This window comes from Prionailurus bengalensis, chromosome B1 (genome assembly GCF_016509475.1).
Source record: "Prionailurus bengalensis isolate Pbe53 chromosome B1, Fcat_Pben_1.1_paternal_pri, whole genome shotgun sequence".
Taxonomy (NCBI): domain Eukaryota; kingdom Metazoa; phylum Chordata; class Mammalia; order Carnivora; family Felidae; genus Prionailurus; species Prionailurus bengalensis.
In genome coordinates this window covers 58,537,909-58,557,868 of record NC_057344.1, presented here as the reverse complement: position 1 = coordinate 58,557,868, position 19,960 = coordinate 58,537,909, and the positions used below count along the sequence as shown (strand labels likewise).

General features: G+C 38.9%; 1 protein-coding gene across 7 annotated transcripts in view; it reads right to left on the bottom strand.

The window, feature by feature from the left end:
• The window catches only part of AADAT (aminoadipate aminotransferase), a 32,090-nt gene extending 12,684 nt beyond the window's left edge, over positions 1-19,406 (bottom strand). For 2 of the 7 annotated variants that reach the window (XM_043565656.1, XM_043565684.1), the window contains exons 1-12: positions 19,314-19,406; positions 18,795-18,891; positions 17,936-18,104; positions 16,814-16,946; positions 13,080-13,154; positions 8,528-8,737; positions 5,543-5,608; positions 4,134-4,216; positions 3,583-3,679; positions 1,836-1,897; positions 1,500-1,564; positions 96-202 (exon numbers count right to left, since the gene is read on the bottom strand). In XM_043565656.1, coding sequence (XP_043421591.1) covers positions 96-202; positions 1,500-1,564; positions 1,836-1,897; positions 3,583-3,679; positions 4,134-4,216; positions 5,543-5,608; positions 8,528-8,737; positions 13,080-13,154; positions 16,814-16,946; positions 17,936-18,104; positions 18,795-18,861 — 1,134 coding nt within the window. In that variant the 5' untranslated portion in view covers positions 18,862-18,891; positions 19,314-19,406. Of the gene's footprint in view, positions 1-95; positions 203-1,499; positions 1,565-1,835; positions 1,898-3,582; positions 3,680-4,133; positions 4,217-5,542; positions 5,609-8,527; positions 8,738-13,079; positions 13,155-16,813; positions 16,947-17,935; positions 18,105-18,794; positions 19,211-19,313 lie in introns of those variants that run through there. The other 5 variants (XM_043565665.1, XM_043565691.1, XM_043565675.1 and 2 more) reach the window with 5 other exon arrangements.
• Between the last annotated feature and the right edge of the window lie 554 nt (positions 19,407-19,960).

The window sequence follows — 19,960 nt, the reverse complement described above, 5'->3', positions numbered from 1 at the left end:
TGATATTAAAATATTATGGGTTGGAGTGGAGGGCAACTTTTATTTTAAGTAAGAAGTCATGTTAAAGAAAAAGTACAACTCTTTTCCCCTTTTACCTCTTTCTTAATGGCTTTTTCTTCAATCAGTTGTTTTACATCATAAATGCCCTTAATTTTAAGCCATAAAAACATTCCAGCAGTAGGAACATGCCATTCTGCCAAACCTACAAACCAAAGAAGAGAATAAATATCTGCTAAAGCCAGTTTTGATGATGTCAAATCTGTTACTTAATGATGCAATCGCAGTAACTGTCAACTAGTATTTCTAAAAATGTTCCTTCAGAGATAGCATTTTTAAACATAGAATTTTATGACTCCTGACAATTGATGTTCTGAGTTTATTTCACAAATAAGAGAGGTGGTGAAGGTAGAGAGGGAGATATATACATAAGTATATATTTCTAATTGTAGTCAGTCTTAGGGTTGTGTGAAGAGTCTATGGCCTATGTCTACTTCCCGTAATTAGAACCATACAGAAGCTAAATGTGGCTCTTTCAAATTTAGGAGATTCCTTAACTCCTACATTATTCCAGTGCTTCAATAAATCCTATCTTTCATGTAACAGTTTTGAAGTCCAATGGATTAGAGTTTTTATCAGAATGTAATTAATTATGAAAAGAAGTTCCTGAAATTCAAGACCACATGCATTTGTAGGCTTTAAGTTTCATTGAGTATTAGGATAGAGAAACCAAGAAGGAAGGATAATTATTTTGATTTTAATTATCTTTTTTTAAAAGTCGCTTTTGAATCAAACCTTTTCTTTAACTCCATTATACAAAATGGTAGGATAGTACTCTTATCAAAAAGACAATTCTGTATTTGCCAAGAGCTTACAAGAAACAAGATATGACAGAAATAAGGACCTGTTTTTTTTGTTTGTTTACTGTTAATCATACTGAAGGCTTTTTTAATGATGTAATTAAAACCATGTAATTCATTAGTAGAAAATTAAACCTAACCCATCCTGCAATCACATTAGCAATAGACAATTAGATAAATGAGGTTAACGATTAGAATGCAAGTAATCTGTAATGAGAGAACTGCCTTAGAATGTACTATTTTGTTTTTATACAGCCTGATTAGAAAAGGAGTATACTGTTGTTTGACAATTCCTCAGCTGTTTGCGGGAAATTTTGAAGTAACTCTAAAACCTTTTGAGTATTGGCATCATTTAGCTTTAAGTTATTGCTGATGGGTTTTTAGACTAAAAGGTCCTTTTTTTCTCCCTTTAAAACACAAGCTCTTTGCAGCGGACAGGTAATGTAGAGATAGGTAGAACAGTGCCAGGGTTTGGAGATTGTTACTTTTGAGACTACTTACAGGGCACCATTTCTTGGCAAGAATACTTCTGGACTCTTGTTTCTTTTCTCCCAGGCTTATTATCAGTCACTATGCGGTGTTTATTCCCCACTCATAAAAGTGCTAGTGTCTATCACAGGACAGGATATATGTTCCACTCACCACTTAACCATTTGTCTGCAGCTGCCAGTAATGCATCCTTCTGCTTCCTATAGAAATCAGTAACCCTGGAAGAAACAAACAACGAAAAGCATGTGTTAAATACATGCTTGATTGAAGAAACCCAAAGGCTCTGGAGTCCAGTCTATAGGAATTTGTTTTCCACCTTGTTTAAAACGTTGAATACTTGAAATGGGAACACAGCATGTTTGTTTACCTGTCTGCTGGTAAGCTTTGTACCATTGCATTTTTCTCCCGTTATTTTGGAATAATTCAAAAATGAAAATGAATAAAAAGAATTACATTTCTATGTAAAATTTGGAACCTAAATTGCAATACCTCTCTACATGAGCCAGGAAACCTTCTTCTCCCCATTGGTGTAGAAGCTGTGATACTAGAAGCTAAAAGAGATAAGACAACAAATGTCATGGTTCACCCTCTAAAAAGTGACATCAAAGCAAATCACTCTTGATTACCTGTAAACCACAAAAAAATATAACAAGCTGAACCAGCTTTACATAGTGATTTAAAATAAATGTAAATTAGGGGCGCCTGGGTGGCTCAGTCGGTTAAGCGTCTGACTTCGGCTCAGGTCATGATCTTATGGTTCATGAGTTCGTTTGTGAGTTCGAGCCCTACGTCGAGCTCTGTGCTGACAACTCAGAGCCTGGAGCCTACTTCAGATTCTGCATCTCCCTCTCTCTGCTCCTCCCCCACTCATGCTCTGTCTCTCCCTCAAAAATAAATAAAGCTTAAAAAAGAAGAAAATAATAAATGTGAATTAATAACAATGACAATAACAAATATTTATATTGCTATATGCCAGAAACTATTACAATATATTTACATATGTAGATAATTTAATCTTCATAATACCCCAATTAGGCTATTATTTCTACTTTACTGGTGAGGAAACCAAGGCCCAAGGGTTAGGTGAACTTTCCTGGGGTCACACAGCTGGTCACAGACACAGCCTAGATTCAAGTTAGACAGTCTAGCTCCAGATCCATGCCATTAATTACCATACTATATTGCTTCTCTAAATATAAAAAATATATAGTAGATATATAGTTATATAAGGTTCTCAGTGATTTTTCTATATAATATGAAAGCTTTAATGCCATAGATGGATAGTGAAGTTTTGTAGATAACACGGACAAAAAATATGGGAAAAAACCGCAACTTGATAAAAATGGGGATATGTTCTTTATGGAATGTACAATATCAAACAAGTGTCCTGGTCTTGGTATACCGTTCTATTCATTTTGAGTTCTTAGGTAGCAATTCTACCTAAGATTAAGTACTGATTCTAAAGATTGCATTAGGGATGGATCCAACAATTTCTCAAAGCTTGTGAGGAAATTTATACATTCTCCAAAATACATTTTACTTTATTTATTATTAAACTAAAATGCATTACAACCAGTGTCTTTAGGGGAGGTTAGCACGTGTGCAATGAAGGCAAACAAGAAGTTCCTAAGTAGGTTTGGAATCCTTGTGCTCAATATGGATTCCAAGACAATGAAGCTAAAGTTATATTACTTCAGTAAGGCCACTTCCATTTTCTTCAAGTTCAACAAAGTTTTTATGGCGTTCCTGGGATAGATGCTAGGGACACAAGATGACTAAGACACCATGACCTGCAAGGAGTTTGGTCTACACTGCAAACACCAGGTCAATTCAATTCTTATTTGCCTTTTATTTATTAAAAACATTTTTTAAAAGTTTATTTATTTTGAGAGAGAGAGATAGTACATGAGTGGGGTAGAGGCAGAGAGAATTCCAGGCAGGCTCCACCCTGTCAGTGCAGAGCCCGATGTGGGGCTTGAACCCACTAACTATGAGATCATGACCTGAGCCAAGAGCAAGAGTTGGACACTAAACTGACTGAGACACCCAGGCACTCCTGATTTGCCTTTTAGAGTAAACATCTGTGGTATCTGATCTTCTAATTCAGTCCATATTGGAACTAGAGATTCAGTATCAGTGACTTACTCCCTGCCACCTTAACTCAGTCTTACTTGCTAATATCTATTTTCTATTCTGATTGTTTAAAAAAAAAACCTATTTCTGAAATTGTTCTTACCTGTGTAAAAGTGCTGGGGTGCAGAGTTGAAACTTGTGTGTGTAAGACAACTCTCTCTATCAAGGGTTTTGGACCAGTTATAAACCCTAGTCTCAACCTGCACAAAAAGAGAAAAGGTGCAAAACCAATCCTGTATTAACAAATATTACATGTCACTTTACTGCCTTCATTAGGAAGACAGTTGTAACCTGGGGACAAATGGGTCTAGACCACGAAAACGTTCTAATAAAACTAACTACTTGTTATTTAAAATACAAATTTAAGACTACATTAAAGATACAATGCAAATCTGACCAAGTATTTTGAAGTGTGTTCTTTCATATGTGAAACCCAAAACCTGACCAGTCCCACTACAACTTTAGATTAATGCCCACATACCTTTGATTTCTGGAGATGAATAAAGAAAGAAAAGGCATATATTAATAATCAAACTGATGCTTTAAGGTAAGGGGAATACAAGTATCTCAAATGAGAATTATTTGGACTAAAAGACAGTCAGGTGCAGTCTATCTTTTTTAGATCTGGCCATAAGTTGAGACACAAGGGCTTACCCAGAGGAGAGGACTTTTGAAAAAGAGTCAGCTCTGATGACACGCCCATCAACGTCCATGGAAAGAAATGTTGGTGCCCAGGACTTGAAATGGAAAAAATATATATTGTTAGCTTGAGAACTCTGTTAGTGACTGTATAATTATTTTGTGTAGAGAATGGACAGGGCATAGGTTTGGATAGGAACACAGCCATCTTTTCTGTTACCTTAATCTCAACCCTTTAAAATGGAATAAGAAACACAGATGCATGTTCTTTTATTAGTACCTGTCTTTCTTCATGGCTTTTCTGCCAGAAACACACAGAAGGGTTTATTCATTTGCTTAAGATGCTATTATTATGAATTTAGGGACACCTCAAATAGGCCCTGCTAGCCTCAAAGGTTGACATCCAGGATCAGCAGATTTTGAGGAAGGATTCAAGAAAAATTTGTCTGGATTAGATCAAAATGAAGAGGGCCAGCAGCAGTCAGGATTATCTAGAGAGAGAATGATCCTTAGAACAGCTAGAGAGATAAAACAAGATGAGAAATTTAGTCAATCTGCAACATTGACTTCAATGTAGATGCATACAAGAAAAGGGGCCCGGTCATGTTGAGGGTAAAGAATAGGTAGGTAGATGTGGTTTTCAGCAAGCTATATAGAAAAATCAAGAGTTTTGGTTTCTTTCCAGCAGATTTTAAGGGAGCATTGAATGCAAGTATATGTTCTCTGCAGACATGAGAGCAAATATAGTGTTTGATTTTGAAGAATCAGGCACTGGGAGTCTGTACCACTGCTGCTATCTATTAGGAGAGCATGATCATGAAAAGTGGCATGCATATATAGTGGAAAAGAATCTAAAAACCCATTATTCTGCAGGTAGAATCCCGGCCTTCAGGACAGGGATGGAAAATATGTGGCATGCTGCCAGTAATGCCTTTTCCTATGTCCATAATGGACATCACTAATTGGGCATGACCCTCTTTCTCTTTCAGTGTGGGTGCAGCTTCCCAATCCTTTGCAGACATCATTCTAGTCAACCACTGCCAAGAAACTAGTTCATATCCCAAATGAAACCTACCTCATATCCCTTGTATGATGTTTAAAAAGCTATGAACTAGAATTTGGAGTTCAAGAAGACCATCAGCCCTGATTTACTGTTTGCCCAAATGTGTGGTATAGAGAGCTAGCTACTATTTTAAAGGTAAGTCTATTTCTGGAAAGAGCAGTAATGCCAGACACGAGAGATACCAATTCTGTGATAAAACTGAAAGATTTAAGATTGAAGTGATAGCAAATTACTAATAATTTTATTCAATTTCCACATAAAGATAGATTAGCTCTGACTGAGCAGCCAGGCTAAAATCAAATCAGTGTAATAACTTACAACTTACCTTCCAATTGTGAAATAAATTCATATCACCACTTACCTTGTTGAACTGGAGAAAATAGTAAGGATCATCTTCTATTATGAGGAAATCATATTTTCTTGCAAGCTAAAAAAGGTTAAAAGTCATATATTTAATTCTTAAGAACTGTCTAAGCTGACTGGAATCATAATTCTTTGTATCCATCCATCCATCCATCCATCCATCCATCCATCCAACAAACTACTGAGTACTTATTGTTGTAGATAATGAAGATAGAGGGATGAACAAGGCACTGAGGCCTCTCGTTCACATGGAACTTATATTCCAAGTTCTGGGAAAGATGATATACATAAGACCATGGATAACGAAGAGAAGAAATACAGATGAGAGGTTTTAGGGGCTAGGGAGAACATTAAGCAGGGTGATATTGAGTGGGGGGTGGGGGCAGAGAGAGAGAGAGAAAGAGAGAGGAAGAGAGAGAGATAGGGTAGCTATTTCAGAGTGAATTATTGGGAAGCCTGTCCTGACAAGGTTACGCAAGAGCTCAGAATCACAGGATGGAGCCAGTTGTGCAAATATCAAGGAAGATTCTAAGCTGAGGGATGAGTGAGACCAAAAGCCCTTGGGTGGGGGGGAAAAAAAGAAAAAAAAAACCTTGACATGTTTAAGGGATGGAAAGAAAGCCAGGGGGCTGCAGCAAGAAGGTGATAATAAATGACAAGGCCTGAGAAGAGACTGCCAGGTCACATAGCTTTGGGAGGCAGGTGAAGGAATTTGGATTTTATTTTAATTGCAAGGGGAAGTCACAAGAGGACTGTAAACAGGAAGACCATGAGACTGGCTTTACATTTATATTTCAGCAGGGGAACGACATATATGCCTGGTTGCTGTGTGAAGAATAATTGATTGAGGATCAAAACTGGAATGCAGCAGGGGTCCAGTGAGGAAACCATACTAGCAGACCAGTGAGGGAAGGTGGTGGCTGGGAAGATGGTGGGACTAAGGGGAGAAGAGAGAAACAGGTGGATTTGGATCCATTTGGTGGTGGAGTCCACAGGATGAACTGGATGTAGGGGGTTGGGAGAGGAGAGAAGGGAAAGAGAAGAATAAAAGGTGATTGTTTATGGTGGCACTATTTATGGAGATGGAGAATGTTAGGGGTGTGACTTGGAGGTTGGGGTGTGGCTGCACTAAATCAAGAGTTCTATTAGGTCATGGTAGGTTGGAAATGCCTATTAGACACTTATGTTGGATGTTGGAAACATAAATTGGATGGAGAAGTTGGATACAGAAGTCTGGCGTTCAGGGGAAAGGCGTTTCTATGATACAGAATGAAATTTACAGCCATACAACTGGATGAGACTATCTGGGAGTAATACGTAAATAAGAAGAGAACTCAGGACAGAACTGTGGAATGCGTGAAAAATAAGACAATACTTCAAAAAAATATATATAAATGAGTGAAAGAAACTGTTTGAAAGCTTTCTTTATGATTCCACTGTACAGTCTATACAGTTTAATATGACTTTGGTACTTATTTAAAAACATTTTTTTTTACATTTATTTTTATTTTTGAGACAGAGAGACAGAGCATGAGCTGGGGAGGAGCAGAGAGAGAGGGACACACAGAATGCGAAACAGGCTCAAGACTCTGAGCTGTTAGCACAGAGCCTGATGTGGGGCTCAAACCCATGAAATGTGAAATCATGACCTGAGCCAAAGTCAGACACTTAGCCAACTGAGCCACCCTGGTACCCCTTATTTGGAACTTATTAGCTGGGACACCTGGGTGGCTCAGTCGGTTGAGCATCCAACTTCAGCTCGGGTCATGATCTCGTGGTCTGTGAGTTCAAGCCCCGCGTCCAGCTCTGTGCTGACAGCTCAGAGCCTGGAGGCTGTTTCAGATTCTGTCTTCCTCTCTCTCTGCCCATCCCCCACTCATGCTCTGTCTCTCTCTCTCTGTCAAAAATAAATAAACATTAAAAAAAATTAAAAATAAATAAAAGCTATTTGTAGCTAAAAATCTAGGGAACACAGTCAGGTACATAAAAGAGACTTTACAAAAGGCATACTTCTCTTATTTTTCAAAGATTTTTGTATAGCTAGGTATGTGTGTGATATTTAAAATTTTTTAAAATTTTTATTTATTAAAAATTTTTTTTTAACATTTATTTATTATTGAGAGACAGAGAGAGACAGAGCATAAGCATGGGAGGGGCAGAGAGAGGAGGAGACACAGAATCTGAAGGAGGCTCCAGGCTCTGAGCTGTTAGCACAGAGCCCTACGCGGGGCTTGAACTCACAAACTGCGAGATTATGACCTGAGCCGAAGTCAGACGCTTAACCGACTGAGCCACCACCAGACACCCCTAAAAAAAATTTTTTTTTAATGTTTATTTATTTTTGAGAGAGAGAGATTAGGGAAGGGGCAGAGAGAGAGGGAGACACAGAAATGAAGTAGGCTCCAGGCTCTGAGCTGTCAGTACAGAGCCTGACATGGGGCTTGAACTATGAACCAGGAGATCATGACCTGAGCCGAAGTTGGACACTTAACTGACTGAGCCACCCAGGCACCCCTGTGTTTGATTTTTTAAAAAAATGTTTATAGTGGAAGCTTAGGCATCATAGTCAGGTACCTAAAAGAGACTTTACAAAAGGAGCATTCCTTTTATTTTTAAAGAATTTCTTTGTAACCTGAAATGATAAGGAGTAGGAAAGAAAATTGACAAGTTGAAAATATAAATATAAAAATCAAACTTGTGGTCAAATATTAAATAACTTCCTAAAATTTAATATTGGGTCAAAAATACTATTTCCTTTTATATGAAAATAATCTATTAAAGGAAAAGAAAAATCTCATAGTTAACAAAGGATGGAGTAATTTCTTGTGTTTAAATTTATTAGAGCCCTTGGCATAGAGGACTTCCTTTTATTAAAAGCTATTTTCCTTGTAAGCAAGAGGCTAATAAGAGAGCTTGCACAGTACTCTTCTCAAACGTTGAAAATAAACAAGAACATGGCCACATACACCTTCTTTTAAAATACCTCATAGATTTCCTTCTTGCGGTTAGTTGTTAATGAGTTTCCAGTAGGGTTGTTGCCGTTTGGGACAGTGTAAAGAAATTTGGGGGTGTTTCTCTTGGGGTTTTTTGAGTCTTCTGGGTTCCATTTGGAAAGTACTTCTTTGAGGGAGCCTGGAATAATACCATATTCATCACTGGAAACATTAATAATGTTGCAGCCCAGTGGCATTAGCTGTTGAGCACACAAAAAAAGGAAAGCCCAAGTTCAGACATGATTACAAAATGTGTCATCAATGGTTCTTCTTATACTAACCAAGAATGTTACCATTTAGACCCTTAAACATATAAACCTGCACTCAGCTCTATGCTACAAAGGTTGATGTTGTATATTCTCATTTTATCGTTGCCCTGGGGTAGATTCCATTATTGTTTGACAATATCCCCTGCCAGTTTCCAGAGGAAGGAGTATACTTCCTTGCTCTTCTGTGTCAGGATTGACCAGTCCTATGTCTTGCTCTGGCTGATAAATTGTGAGCAGAAGTGATGTATGTTTCTTCCAAGCAGAAGCTTTAAAATCCCAGCTTGTGGTTCTTTATTTCTCTTTTCCCCTTGCTCTGAAACTGGGAGTGTCCCAGATAGAGACTGCTTCTGTCAGCTTGGGGCTTTGGATGGAGATGACATAGAACAGAGCTGCGGCTGCCTTTCGGTGGACATGGAATATATAAGCGAAATAAACCTCTCTAGCCATAAGCCAATGCGATTGGGGTCATTCATTATGCAGCATAACCTAGCCTCTTCTGACTGAATTATCTTTATAATTATAGTTAGAACTGGTTCATAAAGTAGATGTTTATTAATGAATGCTTTTTTTTTGACAAAGCAAGTTAAACAGAAAGCATCTGTTATGCTAATACCTAAAATAATTACTAGCAGAGGTGATATTCAAAATATTTAACAGGTGATATAGCATGGGAACATCAGAAACAGTATCTGACTGGAATAGAGTCCTGGAGGCCCCCTGCATTAATTCTGTATGATGGGAAGTTAAGGGTGGTCTTAGGGGAGGGGCCAGGGGAGCCAGGGTAGTGATGGGCATGAGGAGGTACAGGGAGGGCAGCAGTTTACCAGGGTATATGCAAGTATTTCACATTTCACCAACTGCTAAGCCTGAGATGGCGAATAGCGGCCTTGCTTATAGACCTAATTTTATAAAAATCTTGTGGAGTCTTATTCTTGGATGAATATAAAAAAAAATTGAAACTTAGGAAATAACAATAATTTACTGAGGTTCTCAGAAAATAAAGTTTTCCAAAGGATAAGCAAACACTCTTAGCAGTCAAATGTGGAATTATGTACTAAGTGGGAATAATCCAGACAAATTTATGACAAATCTAAAAATTCTTAGTCTAAGAAAGCACATCTACCATGAATAAAACAAATTAATATTGGGCCATGAAATAAATACATATTGCTTACTTGCACATTTCCTCAGTGTGGCACACAGTTTCTGCTTGGGTAGGTGAAAACATTTGTGCATGTGTTTACATAGACATTGGTTTTACATTCATGAGCATTATATAAGGAGTTTAGTAATTATTAATTAGTATCCAGTCATTAAGAAAAAGCAATTATTTTACTTTAGTTTTTATCGTGGTAAATAGGTATGCAACAAAAATTTTGCCATATTTAAGTGTGCAATTCATGGCATTAATCACATTCACAATGTGTACATCCATCATCACTATTGATTTCCCAACTTTTTCATCATTCCAAACAGAAACTCTGTACTCATTAATCAGTCACTCTCCATTCCTCCCTATCCCCAGGCCCTGCTAAGCACTAACTTTCTGTGTCTGCAAATCTGCCTATTTTAGATATAAGAAACATATAAGTGGAGTAATACAATATTTGTCCTTTTGTCTCTGGCTTCTTTCAGTTGGCATAATGTTCTCAAGTTTTATCCATTTTGTAGAATGTGTTAAAACTTTGTTCCTTTTTATGGCTGACTAATATTCTATCATATGTATATGCCACACTTTATCCATTCACTTGCTGATGTACAGTTGAGTTGCTTCTACCTTTTCGCCATTATGGATAATGCTGCACTGAACATTTGTGTACAATTATCTGAGCTCCAGTTTTCAGTTCTTTTGGGTACATACTTGGACTTGAACTAATCAATCACATGGTAATTCCACGTTTAATTTTTTGAGAAACTGACAAACTTTTCCACAGTGGCTGTACCAATTTACATTTCCACAAGCAATGTACAAGGGTTCCAATCTCTCCACATATTCAACAATACTTGTTATTTTACATTAAAAAAAAGTGGTCCTAGTAGGTGTGAGGTAGTATCTCCCTATGTTTTTGATTTCTATTTCTCTAATGACTAATGAGGGTGGGCAACTTTTCACGTGCTTATTGGCTACTTGTATATCTTCTTTGGAGAGATGTCTATTTAAGTCCTTTGTTCATTTTTAAATTAGGTTATTTGTTTTTTTGTTGTTGAGTTGCAGGAGGTCTTCATATATTCTGGATATTAAGTCCTTATCAGATATATGATTTGCAAATATTTTCTCCCATTCTGTAGGCTATCTTGTCACTTTCTTCATAGTGTCCTTTGATACACAAAAGCTTTTAATTAAAAACATTTTTTTTAATGTTTATTTTTGAGAGAGAGAGAGAGAGAGACAGAGCACAAGCAGGGGAGGAGCAGAGAGACAGGGAGACACAAAATCCAAAGCAGGCTTCAGGCTCTGAGCTGTCAGCAGAGCCCAACGTGGGGCTCGAACCCATGAACCATGAGATTGTGACCTGAGCCGAAGGTGGATGCTTAACTGACTGAGCCACCCAGGTACCCCACAAGTTTTTAATTTTTGATTAAGTCCAATTTATCTATTTTTTGTTCTTTTTGACTACGTTTTTGGTATCATATCTAAGAATTTAGTGCCATACCAAAGGTCATGAAGATTTGCCTGTATGTTTTCTCCTAAGATTTTATAGTTTTAGCTCTTCCACTTAGGTCTTTGATACATTTTGAGTTAAATTTTTATAAGGTGTGAGGTCAGGGTCCAATTTCTGTTATTCCATGTGGAAATCCAGTTGTCTCAGCATGATATGCTGAAGAGACTATTCTTTCTCTATTGAATGGTTTGGTACCCTTACCGAAATAAATTGACCATAGATTTGTGGGTTTATTTCTGGACTCAATTCTATTCCATTGGTCTATATGTCTATCCCTATACCATTACCACACTATTTTGATTACTGTTGCTTTGAAGTTGGTTTTGAAATCAGGAAGTGGGAATCGTCCAACTTTGTTCTTTTTTAAGATTGTTTTGGCCATTTGGGTTCCTTCCAATCCCATATGATTTTAAGAATTGGCTTTTCTATTTCTGCAAAAAAGGCTACTGGAATTTGATAGGGACTATGTTGAATCTATAGTTTGCTTTGGTATTACTGACATCTAAACAGTATTAAGTCTTCCAATTGATGAATAGGTGATGTATTTCCATTTATTTGGATCTTCTTTAATTTCTTTCAACAGTGTTTTATAGTTTATAAGTGCCAGTCTTTTGCTCCCTTTGTTAGATTTAATTTCAGATATTTATTCTTTTGGCTGTTATTATAAATGGAATTATTTTCTTAATTTCCTTTTCAGGTTGTTCATAGGAAAAGCATTTTTTATAATATCAATTTTATCCCTACTTAGAAGTTTTGAGAAAATATGCCTTTCATTAACACTATATTATTGTTTTATGTGTTAATTTTAAAGACGGTATTAAACTCGAAAAAGAGAGAATCCATGATATTAGAATCAACAGAGCATAAAGGTCATCTCATTCATTTCCCTATTTTAAGCTAGAGTTACTTTTCTAACACTTGTGTTAAATGACAGTTCAGAGTAACTTTGAACATCTTCAGTGATGGGCAATAAGTACCTTACCTCCCTAGGCAGTCAGGAGCCAGGTGAGGCTCATGGCTAGGAAGTTATTACATTGAGTTGAAATAGCTTCCCTGTTGTTTCCACCCTTTCATTCCAGTTCTGTTAACCCAAGGACATGCAGAAGTCAATCCATGGCTATCCTAAAGTATTGTGCCCCAAACAAACCTAATTCTCAATGGTGTGTTCTGATTAGTGCACAGTACAGCCAGATGACCAGCTTCCTCATTCTGGATATTATAGTCCCATTAATTTAATGCTAGAGTGGAAAGTCCTAATTATACCATGTTGGCTTACTGTTATATTAAATTGACATACAACATGATTATACTTAGGCATACGGTAATAAAAGATGGTAATGGAAAGATACGGTTTTGTAAATGAAGTTGCGTTTCAAGTGAAACATGAAGAAAGCTGGACGTGATTTTGCACAACCTAATTTTAGCATCTACATATTTAGATTTTGTAAAAAGAAATGTATAAAGTGGAGGGTACGCTTAACATATTTTACATATATCATTTAAGATTCTCCTATCTTATTTTTCAGTGGACAGATAATTCTAAAGGTGCAATGTTTTCTTCTTATGTATTATAAGAAAGAGAGTTGCCTTTTATAAAAATGTGTACTCACAGCTTGAAGTGTTCCTGAGTAAACAGGTTCATTAAGGAGGACATTATCTCCAGGATTAATGATCATTTCAAACACCTAACAAAAGAAGCATAGGTTAGGTTGGATAGTATTGTTTCAATTCTTAGAGCCCCCTTTTTTTTTGAGCTCATTAGGATTCTACAGTAGGAGTTGGCAAATTTTCTGTAAAGTGCAGGATGGTACATATTTTGTGGGCCGTAATATCTCCATTACAACTATTTATCTCTGCCTCTATAGTGAGAAAGCAGCCAAAGACAATACGTAAACCAATAGGTGTGGCTGAGTTTCAACAAAACTCTATTTATAAAGTCAGATGAAGCCTAGATTTGGTTTTTCAAGCTATGCATAGTTTTCCAACCTCTGTTTTAGGGTAGGATAACTAGCTTGACTCTAAAATTCATTTATTCCTTTTATTCCTTCTTTGAAAATATACTAAATATTTACTCTAAGCCAACCCGGCGTATGGTATGGAGACAAAATGATGAACAGAGCAACAAGGTTCTTATCCTCATGGAGGTACTAGTCCAATGGGAAAGCTAGATGCTAATCAAATAACTAAATAAATGTATACTTAAAAACAATGGTGAGTTCTATGAACTATAGATGCACAATGCTATAAGGGCTCACTGAAAGAGGACTTGGACAATCCGGGAATTCCAGGCATTCAGAGAAGGCTTCCTTGAGGAAGTGATGAGATGGTATAGGGGATTACAATAGGTACATTTTGAGAAACTGAAAGAATTCTGTGGCTTAAAGTGGGATGTAAAGAGGAAGGTGGCGTGAGATCTGATAGAAGTAGGCAGAGAAATACCACGTTGGCATTCAAGCCACACGACGCCAGTAAGAATTTTAGGTAAAGGTTTGGAAGGAGGAGTGACATTATCAGATATGCATATTGGGAAGATATTTCTGGCAACAATATGAAAGAATAAAAGATGAGTGAGAACACATGTGGAAAGTTTGGGAAATTTTGGGATTCTCTGGAACGTTTTTGCTGTAGTTCTGGAGAAAGATGCAGATATAGCCTGACCAACAGTGACGATGGAATTGTAGAGGAAAACTGAAGAGGTATTTAGAAAATCCATGCCAAGAGAACACAATTATGGATTATAGAAGAATGAGGAAGGGGAACCATGAAGACTGACTCCTGGAGGGAGTGATGCTATTCACTGATAAACAGAACCACAAAGTTGTCCATCTTTGGGGGACAAGGTGATGAGTATGTTCTGGTTTGAGATGCCTTTGAAACATTCTGTCACAGTTCCAAGTGGACAGATGGATAACATGGATTTGGAAGGAACGTGCGAGGGTGTGAATGGAGGTACCCAGGGAAAGTATATGGACTGAGGGGAGAAGAGGTTTGAGGACTGAGCCTTGAAGTCTAATAAATGATGGATATGTAGAAGGAGACACTGCAAAGAAGGCAGGACAATTGGGCCAGTGAGGTGTTGAGAGAATCAGAGAAGAGTGTTTCAGAAAGGATGGGAAGATCAACAATGTTAAAGGATATTTAGAGGTCAGGTAAGACAGGCTTGACAAATTTTAGGAGATTTTGCAGACAATATGACCTAGACAATAGATACTTCTAGCCTAAATCAAAGGGGGTCTTTTATGACTAAATCTTACATAACTCGTGGAATCATCTTTTCTTTCCTTGTGGTGTGTCACAATCCTTGGTTCAAGCCTCTCCTTCCTCATCTTAAACCTATATCTCATGACAAACAGTATGGCCATTATCAACTGAGATAGACAATTTGACTTTTGTTTCCTGATTTTGCCCAGGATATTCTCTTTCCTTTTTCCTTATGAGGTTTTGGCCTTATATGACAAACAGTATCCACCTCCAGAAAGTTTCCAAGTGTTTCAGCTTTACAGGACATCCTAGGACTAAACAAATTACTTGGGTGGCATGTCCACTGTCAATAGGTCAAATGAAAACCTAATTATATACATTTTCTATGTCCATTAGGGGACATGAGGATATCAAATAACCTAAATGAAAAGAAGGGCTATTTATTATCTGGTGGCACTGTTTAATAGATGCAAACAGAGACACAGGTGACTAAAATGATATTTATCTTGGAGAACAAAGTGGAAGGAATAGTAAACCAGATTCCCACTAAGGCCTCTATAATAACGTGTGTGTAAATGAGTGAGTTATTGATGTATTTGACCATCTATGCTATCTTCCTTTGATATGATGGATATTGTGACAGATAAAGAAATTGTCTTGAGCATCTTTCTGGGAAAAAAAAGGTTCATAGTATACCTTCCTAAGAATTTAACTGAAAAGACCTTTTTTCATATTAGTCTATGGAATCACAATTGTTTCTCTTCAAGCAAACACTCAAACGGTAGCTAATCTTCCTTTTCCCCCAATTAAATAAAAAAATAGGGAGGAAAAATTATATTCTTATTACTTCAATACATCATGCTGTAATAATAATTTAATTAAAATTCATTAAAGCTGAGGCGCCTGGGTGGCTCAGTTGGTTGGGCATCCATCTTCAGCTCAGGTCATGATCCCACAGTTAGTGGTTTTGAGCCTCACATCCGGCTCTGCGCTGACAGATCAGAGCCTGGAGCCTGCTTTGGATTCTGTGTCTCCCTGTCTCTCTGCCCCTACCCCCTTGCTGTCTCTTGAAAATAAATAAATGTTAAAAAAAATTTTTTTTTAAATTCATTAAAGCTAACTAGATTACAGCTTTCACATTTTCATAAGAAGAAAAACAAAGCTACTATGGTTTAAGATAAGTAAGAGCACTTTTTAATCTAGATATGAAGACTGAATGTAGAGAATCTTTAGGACTAATTATTCATGAAAAAGAAAAGAAAAATAAAACAGATGAAATCGAGAACCATAGGTACAGTCTCTTTATTATGAAAACCCCCCAATGGTGGTTATAGATTTCCTATAACCCAGGAGAGAGGCAGATGGAATAACTGAGAAAGACAGACACACAGAGAGTGAGAGAACACGAGAACTAACCCAGAAATAAGTCAGAGACAGACATACATAGAGATCTAGGGAAGCACATATCCAAGAAGTCCAGATGTAAGCAGTTGTGAACACAGATGATTATATAAGCAGCCATGCAAAATATTTACAGTTCACTTCAGGACTATCAGGATATCCCCTTTAAAGAATTTAAAAATCATATTGAAATTTCATAACTACATAAATCAAAATGTAACCTGAGTCTTTGAGCCAAATGAATTAAGCAGTGCTCACTAAGCTTCTGGTAGGAGTTGAGTATTCCCTTCATGGGAATCTTGTTTTAATGACTCCTGGCTATGGGTTATTAACCACATGATCTACACTGAAGAAAAACCAGGTTAGTGAATGTCTTTAAATTCCATGTTTAAAATTCTAGGTAGATAGACTACCAGTAACTCATAAAACATGATCCTCTTGTGGTTAGGAGAGAGGAGTGTATTTATGAACATATTTCTTTTAAAAAAATTTTTTTTTCTTAACATTAAAGAAACATTATATTTATTTTTGAGAGAGAGAGACAGAGTGAGAGTGGGCGAGGGGCAGAGAGAGAAGGAGACACAGAATCCGAAGCAGGCTCCAGGCTCTGAGCTGTCAGCACAGGGCCTGATGTGGGGCTCGAACCCACAAACTGCAAGATCATGACTGAGCTGAAGCCACCCAGGTGCCCTGAACATAAATATGATTCTTAATGTGGGGTTCCCTTTCCTTTCAGTCTTACCTTACAAAGGCCGTCTTGGCTGCCAGATGTTACACATAAGTCCATTTTTCCTTGGTTGGTTGGATAATTGATGGTGGGAGGATTATGCAATTTTACTTGTAACTGTTTTAGCCAGGACAACAGCTCGGGGATTCTACAGCATAAAATGTATTTTCAAATTTATAGTATTAAAAATTGTAATAATAGTAGATAAGAATTAGATGGTAGCTTTATATTATGCACTTTATACATTCAATTTAAAAATCTTCAAATGCTTTTTGCTAATATTAATATCCCTATTTATAGAAGGCAACAGACTGAGATTAAGAAATTCACATAAAGTTAGTCAGCTTACATTAAATGAGCTAAGATATGAATCTCCATCTTTCTTATTCCAAAGCCTGGTCTCTTTTACACTAGAGCACTCACTGCATCAATTCTTTGTTATCCTAGGAAATTTTCCATAGGCTACCTAGAAGTTCAATCTCAAGTTCTTTGTATCATGGAAAGAAAAGCCTATGTGTCTATTACACATAATTCATGTTTACATAATGTGCTATATTTAAGTGTCCTTTTAAATCACAGAACAAAGAAAATTTAATGAAGTATAATTTGTAGACACTATATAAATTACTCTTTATCACTGGAAGAAGACCAGCTAAGAAAAATCATAAAGTGTATGTTCCAACTTTGTTTTAAGAAATTAAAGACCTCTGCATTGAGGGCTAAGTATCTGCATAGGTGTCTGCAACTATTAAGGGAATCTAATTATTACAAAATTACCCCCAGACTTAAAATTGCTTCTTCCTGGATTGTCCTTTTCCTCCTTTATCCCAACTGGTTTCTTCCTCTAGCTCCCCCCCTCTCTCTCTCTTTTTTTTTTTTTCAGTTTCATCTCCAATGGTACTTCCTCTTAGAAGCCTTCTCTGAGTCTCCCCATCATTTAAAGTCAAGGAGCAGTCACGGAGGGGGTGTTAAGCATTCAATGCATCTGTTACTCTTAATTATTCTTTGGAAACTCTACCCCAAACCTTCCTACCTGTTGAATATCCAGTTAAAAAAGACACACCACTTTATCACTGGGCCTTGGAATATTACTCATGAAAGTAAACCAACAAAATTATGTTATCTATTGATAGCTACCCAGCACTCTGAGAATACTGAAGTGCTCTCTTCATCATCTCTTCATTAAACTGGATGGGCTCTCCATTGTCTACGGTGATAACAGCAGTCTTAAAAGGGAAGGTGTTGGGGTTTGGTGATCCAGTAGCCAAGGAGATGACCGATTTCGGTGCCCTGCTCAATGTCTCAGCTATGATAAATTTGGAAGAGAAGAAGAAACACTTTCAGTGAAGATTTTCATAAACAGAGATAGCTCGATGTATTGCATTATAGTCCATAAAACTGTAAAGTTGAACAATTTCTAGTGATAGAATGCTAGTCGAAAATAAGCACATAAAATAACTTCTTCTGGACCGGCCTCACTGGTGGAGGAACTAAAGACTGGAGATGTCCAACTAAGAAGGCGGAGGGATCAGGAAGGTAAGCAATGGGCCATGAGAACAGAAAACCCTCCTCCATTTAGCGCCTACCGGACTGTCAAGCTTCGAGGCTCACTCCTTTCTCTCCAATTTACCAGACCCTCCCAACTCCGCACACACCTGCACATTGTGCCAAACCAACATCTACTCATGTTGCCGGCAAGAGCCTTTCTAGACAGCACACCCTCCCTCTTGCACGGACGTGTCCCACAACAGCCTGTGCCCCTCTCTCTATTGCTACACTGGAGCAGAGATAACCAATTCGGTGTCTTCCGTTACAGCACGAGTTCTCCGAAAACAAAGTCTGTGCCTGCTTCAGGTTTGCACGCAGAGCCTGGCTCACAGAGGCTTTCACAGTTTAATGTAAGGGTGCAACTGGCGCGGACCCTAGGCACCACCGTTAGTGGCTCTGCAGCACGCCCACCCCCGCCCCGGAGCAGAGGCGCCAGCCCAGCACTCACTCATGATTCGGATGGCAGAAGGCTTTCTCGCTGCGCTCGTGGCCGTGAGGAACCGTGAGTAATTCATGTCCGATATCCAACCTTCGGTAGCTGAAAACTAGAAAAACAAAATAGCCGCGTCAGGTAGTGCCTCCCAACTCCGGAAACGCCACCTGGGTCGTCCCCCCGCCGCTGAAACTCCCCGGCTGGGGACTGCGCTCAGCGTCTGGGTCCCTAACGGGCCTGGGCCGGGTGGCAGACTGGCCCAGCGCACCGCAATCCAGGCTCCGCTGCCTGTCCCGGGCCCGGGCCCCACGCGCTCTGGCCGCCCACCGCGGGGGCCGGGGCAGGTCCCACCTCGCCCGGGCCTGCCTCGCCCCCTCCCGCCCAGCGCCGCAGCCTATGGCCGCCCGCCGCGCGCGCCGGCCCGCCTGGGGTCAGCGCCCTCTGCGCGGGGCGGGCGGGGTAACCGCCTGTCGCGAGGCACTTGCACCCCTGGGCCAGTGCCTGAGTCCATTCAAAGGGAGCCCGACTCTTGACCTCGTAGTTGGGAGTCGCCGCAAGACAGCGGCGGGGTTGGCCTGGACGCCCTCCTTGGAGCTTGCTGAGGGGCTGGTTGGGGGTGAAGGGGGAGGTGGGGAGGGCCGGAAGTCCACCCCGATCCTAAGCCTGGAGTACCATCTGGTGGCTGCTTTGATCCATTGCAGCGGGCTTCCTAAACTGCGTTGGGCCTGGTACGCACCCCACATTTCTGCGCTGGTGGTTACCTGGCTGGCCTTCTCTGGCAGAGCAGCTGGCGCGTTTCATGCCCCTGGACGCTGTTGCGTTTCATACTGACCTTTTGTTATATAAGTATTGGCACCAACTCGGGAAGTCACCAAGGCGACCCAGGTAATTTCCAACGTAACTTTCAGATGTGAACATTTGAGAGTGAGGGTGGAATGTTGAAACATATTTCGAGGGTCTCCTTGAAGTTTGGTGTCTTTCCCTCCCCTTGGATTTTCTGACCATTCATTATGGACTTAGTTTAGATTTAGGATTTAGATTTATCTCTTTGGGTCTAGCACTCTGTCCTCTTTTCTTACAGAATAATCCTCCCCACCTTCCACTGCCCCGCTCCACCCCCAGTTATCTCTGTGATTTCACCTTCCCGAATCACCAAAATGGAATGCACAGTTTTCCATGTG